The sequence below is a fragment of the Arachis hypogaea genome, chromosome 20, assembly GCF_003086295.3.
Source record: "Arachis hypogaea cultivar Tifrunner chromosome 20, arahy.Tifrunner.gnm2.J5K5, whole genome shotgun sequence".
In the NCBI taxonomy this organism is placed as follows: Eukaryota; Viridiplantae; Streptophyta; class Magnoliopsida; order Fabales; family Fabaceae; genus Arachis; species Arachis hypogaea.
In genome coordinates this window covers 10172068-10177569 of record NC_092055.1, presented here as the reverse complement: position 1 = coordinate 10177569, position 5502 = coordinate 10172068, and the positions used below count along the sequence as shown (strand labels likewise).

The 5502-nt window shown below is 33.7% G+C and overlaps 1 protein-coding gene across 1 annotated transcript; it reads right to left on the bottom strand.

The window, feature by feature from the left end:
• Positions 1 to 762: 762 nt before the first annotated feature.
• LOC112783651 (metacaspase-1) lies at positions 763 to 2971 on the bottom strand. Its single transcript, XM_025826685.3, has 5 exons — positions 2308 to 2971; positions 1617 to 1953; positions 1403 to 1523; positions 1038 to 1229; positions 763 to 957 (listed from the first exon to the last, which is right to left on the bottom strand). Exons 1-5 carry the CDS (start codon positions 2663 to 2665, stop codon positions 898 to 900), a joined length of 1068 nt encoding a protein of 355 aa, XP_025682470.1. The 5' UTR covers positions 2666 to 2971; the 3' UTR covers positions 763 to 897.
• Between the last annotated feature and the right edge of the window lie 2531 nt (positions 2972 to 5502).

Sequence of the window (5502 nt, the reverse complement as noted above, 5' to 3'; positions counted from 1 at the left end):
TACAGAGAAAAAATATTATTTTTAAATAGCAAATATAAAAATTAATTATTTCTATTTATACAACAGACTTAACACTTAATCAAATGTAAAAATATACATATTAAATTCTTTTAAATTTTAGATAATGAATCTTAAAATTAATTATTAATAAAAAATCAAACTCTTTTACATAAAAATAATAACTTAAAATCTCATTATTTGATTTTTTTTTATCTATACGAAGACTCTGGTCTTCTTAACCGATGGAAACTTTTGTCCTTTACGATAAATTTTTGTAAAAATAATTTGATTTTATAAATTTTTTGTGCCATAATCTATAATGTCATGACAAAACTGACATAATTTAAAAGATCTATATTTTCGTAATGTTGTTACAGATAAAAATACTAATTTATCCGTAAAAAGGAAAAAAAAATACATAAGCCTCATTAATTAAAAAAAAAAAGATTCCTAACATTTTAATTCGAAAAAATATAAGTCTCTTATCATTAAAAATATAAAAATATCCTTAATTTTTTAAAATATAAGATATTTAAGTCTTTTTGTCCAAAATATATAAGAATAAATCGATTCTCCAAAAAAAACTTAAATATCTCGTGTTTTAAAAAATAAAAAATATTTTATATTTTTAATTAATCGAACACTTATTTGTATAAAGAATCAGAAGCTATTTAACGTTTACTCTAATATAAATGTTGATACTTTGTTCCTATGCTCCCAAGGAATTGGATTAGCAAGTTATTGAGGATTAGAGAAGCCACATAGTTGAAGAGTACAATATCCTTATTAATGAGTATACACGTGGAGTGAGGCAACGGTTATTACGGTTATAGTATAGTTGCCCTGTTTCTGTTTGAAGGCATAAGTAACAAGTAACAAGTAACAAAGCAGCCACCTTCACATTAAAATAGGCTTCGAATAAATATCAAACTTTTCAGATGACGATATCTGTGGCTCCTGCATAGGATCAAGATTCAAGTTGTTAACTACAAGAGAAAGGCATAAATAAATAGGTAGATGAGAGTTGATTATATTACATGAGCATATTGCAGGCGAGATTCCATGGCGGCATAATCTTGGTAGTTAGGACCAAACTGTCCTTCCTTAGCGTCACGGATGGTGGAGCGCATAGCATTCAGCAAGCGGCCATAAGTGAGTTTAGCTTCATCTTGCATGGCTTGAATGAAACTGTAAGTCAACGCTCCACTACTTTCCATGCCGCTAAATGCCTAATCAACTTCTCTTTTAGTTTTTAACGGTAATTAAAAAGTGAACAACTGTTAAAACTCGATAGTTTAATATGTTTGACTAAATTGTTATCTAACAATCTCTAAACTATCAACTTTATGTAAAGACAAAAACAACTGCATGTGACTATTTATCTTGTTTATTACATACTAACCGATGTATCTGCCGCACTTCCATCATCATCACAAGCCGAAATGCAAACAGCTACTCCTCCATTTGTGCCTTTGTATGCACCTCTCCGGCTTCTGTGATCTTCCCATCCATAATAACCTTTTCTGTTTAAATAATACAAATTAATCTCAACTTTCTGTTTTTTTTTTTTTTTTTTTTTTTTTATGCTGATGTAAAAGTGTAACTTACTAACTAACCGGTTCATCCTGCACATGAAGGGTAAATCAAGAACAGTGCCGCTAAAGCATGTATCAACAAGGGCGTGGAGCTTGGCGCCACGTGGCAGAGGGCGGACGATTGTTGCATTGATCTCATCATCAATTATCTTGCCCTCATGCTCATAATCAACAGGGCAGATTGCTTCATCATACCCATCAACCTCATCCATGTTACGGTCCACTACCCTCGATCCGTGTCCGGAGTAGTAGAACACCAATGAGTCCCCTGCCCGGCAGCCTTCCACCAACCACCTCATCGCCATTCTCATGTTGTGCATTGTTGGAATTCTTAGAGGGTTTCTCTCTTCTGGATCATCTGCACAACAGCACATGAATAATTATATCTCTAACAATAAATAAGCTTACTAAGTTCAAATCACCCTTCTTGTAAGTGTTTAGTAAATTAAGCTTGATCCCTAAAAAGCTAGGCTCAATTGTTAATAAGCCGATTTCACATCCAACCATATATCATGCTTATTGGATTTAGGCCTTATTTATATTGCCTAGTTTGAACTATAATCATCAAACCAGAGGACATAACATAAAACATGTAAAAATCATAACAAATTAACAAGATCAGCAGCAGCCTTTTAAGATATGAAACATTTGACATGTCTAAAGTGCATTTATCTAGTTTACAACAGTGGCATGCTATTATTGTAGTAGGTACCTGTGAGCATGCGAATGGAATCAGTAGGGAAACCCAACTTGTCAATGAGAAAGTACTTCATGCAGTGAGCATCATTCACAGCGCCTTTGATCCTGTTATTTTGCTTAGCATAGCTAATACCAAACAACACAGCTCTCTTGTTACCATATGCAGAAGCAGGAGAAGGCGGCAGCGGGTAAGGCCTCGAAAATCCAGGAGCAAAATTGATGAAGGAAGGAGTGCTGTTGAGTAAAGGGTAGTTGGGTTGGACTTGTGGATAGCCTTGGCAGCCAGAACACAGAATGTAAACATTATAGGCTTGCATTGGCACCACCACAGGCCTTCCACACTGCATGCATCTTGCTCTTCTACTTGCCATCGAGATGATAATGATTTTGAGATTTGCACAATGTTAAGAACTTGACAAGAAAGAAGACATACAATATGACCTCAAATTGGATGTGACATTGTTAAATTAAATGCAGTGTGGTGCTATATGTATTGCATTGTATTCCTTTTATGGGATGAGACATATCTAGAATCAGATTCTACTTTCAATTTTTTTTTAATCTCTAGTGGACTACGAATATATCAACACACCAACATATTAATAAATCCATAAAATGAAATCTATGGATATAATTTCAAGAATCAAGTCTAATTGCTTGTGTGGACTTTCCTTTGCACAACGATAAGTAAATGCGTAGGATATATATATTCCTTTTTGACCAAAGTCTCTGTGACAATGGACGGTCCAAAATGAAAATTCGATTTTGGGATTCAATGTATTTGCTCCACAGGAAAAAAGGAGCCTAATTTCACAGTCTAACATGAAGTGGTAACCAAATGACTGGAAGCTCTTGGTTGTTTATTTATGTTGATTCTATCATGTTCTCAATGAAGGCGATCATTGGAATTTTGGCTTAGCATCAACTTAAGTAATATATACAAGTTTAACATATCATCTTTTGGTTTACCCAGATTGTTAGTGAAATCTATAATAGATTAATAGTTAATGATATTTGAGTATCAATGCTTGGTACTTAGTTCCCCCAAGTTTGGAGTACGAGACTCTCGTAGCTTGGTTCCTCTGTTTAGAATGAGATATTATTGATCCACATTCATGGATAATTTAACAAGTGATTTCCTCAACAAATAGGAAGTTACAAGAATCATTAAAGAGGGATAAAACATTAATCTAAAATAATAAAATGTTAATATACAATAGTCATAATAACAAAATAAAAAGTTACATTAGTCACTAGTTATCTTTTGGTTTTTATATTTTGAAAGTATCTGCTTTTATTTCATACTTTAAAAATATTAAATAATTTTTTTTTCAATGTCACCATGATCTATATATATATATAATCATTCAGCTATTCGTCTCCTATTTGATTATATACACATCTACATAATTTTTAAACGGATATATATATATATATATATATATATATATATATATATATATATATATAGAGGATGGTAGCATGAATTTTAATGGTTAAGGGTGGTCAATTGTTAACCCACCAGTAAATGTATGACACCTGACAAATGAAGTTATGAATCATACAATACTTAATTAACGCTAAATATGTACAACTTGTGGTAAGTCATCCATTGTTATGTGAGAGCAAAATTGGAAAGTGACACCAAAAGATAAGTGATGATGGTTGGCCGGCCGCTGTTCCTATGGCGATCACACATCTCTATCTACGACAATGGTCAGTCGTTGCACCTCTTATTGACACGCGTTCTGCGCAGAGTCCCATCGTAATTGTTCTTCTCATTACAAAAAAAATGTTGAGTACTGTTGAATTTACTATTAGATTTATTCTGTCCGATGGTAATTATCGTCGGCAACCGACTACCAGCTCAAAAAATCAATTGGTTCCTAGCGAATTTTTTCGACGATAATGTTGGCGCCAAAACATGTTGTTTTGCACCATGTTATCGTTGGATTATTTCTACGATAATTCCGACAGTAATGTCAATTTTTTTTTGAATTTGAAATAAATAGTTAATTTTAATTTTAAATTTAAATTTTTTCACACGATTAGTTGATAATTCATAAATAATACAATGTGCAAATTAAATAAAAATCAAGTACACCAAATGAAGTGCAGCTACAACAAAGAAATTTTAAATTTAAGTAAACAAGATAGATGATATAAACTACCTAAAAAGGTTTAAAATAGAAACAATGAAACTAATTACCGCTCATTTCTCAAACCAGCGTTGCCTGGTCTCAGCGGGGATCTTCGTGTAGCTGGGCCAGGACTGGTCGTAGATCAACTTGATGACATCTCCTGAGTACACGCGTTCGAGTTCGACAAAAATCTAACAACAACCCACAAATAAGAATCAACCCTAATCATTAAATCTAGAAAACAGGAATGAGGAATCATAATTATGAAAACTAGAAAATAATAATCAGCAATCCAAATCAACCTAAATCTACAAAACAGAAATCAGGTTTCAGGAACTTTCAGCAATAACAGAAATCATAATCATGAAAACTAAAAAACAATAAATAACAATTAACACTTAAATTAACTAAACTAGAAACAACTCAGGCACTTTCAGCGATAACTATAAATAAAAAATACATGAGCATTGAACGTGTTACTTATCCTATGTCGTTATCTGGCCAAATGCGCAACCGTGTGGTGAAAAGAAGACAGAAGGTAGTTGACTTGCTTACTTGTTAGAGTAAGGAAGAAAGAAGGCTTACAGGCAGGGACTTAGAAGAGGGCTTCTTCCTTATTAGCTAGCTTCGCCGGACTGACTTCAGGTTATAAAGGAAGGGTTATGACTACCTTGAACTCACTCATTTGGGCGCAACTTTTACATTTATTTTGGGGAACAAAAGACTCCCCCATGATCTGCTCACCATACATAACTTTTCACTATAGAACCTATAGGCAGCCAAGAGTCATACCAGAGAGACCTGAAGTCTTCTTCCAGCGCTTCATAGTCTTTATCGTACATTAGTAGGGCTGCTCATCAAAAAGGTTTCCCAAGTCGTGTTGCAACCAGATGACTCCATCTCTCTCTTGTATTGTGTCTTGAATCCTCAGAATCGATGTCTGATGGTCTTCATCTCCGCTGGAATATTAACTTAACGTTTTTTTTTTTTTTTTTTGCTTCCTCCCTGGTACTGTATGGGCAGGTGATAGAGGGGAAACATCTGCCACCTCACTTCTGTGACTGGAC

Coding starts and splice junctions, on each gene's coding strand:
- LOC112783651 (XM_025826685.3), bottom strand. CDS start 2,665: ATGGCAAGTAGAAGAGCAAGATGCATGCAGTGTGGAAGGCCTGTGGTG. Junction 1,524..1,616: donor TTCATGTGCAGGATGAACCG/GTTAGTTAGTAA, acceptor TTATTTAAACAG/AAAAGGTTATTATGGATGGG. Junction 1,230..1,402: donor GAAGTGCGGCAGATACATCG/GTTAGTATGTAA, acceptor GAAGTTGATTAG/GCATTTAGCGGCATGGAAAG.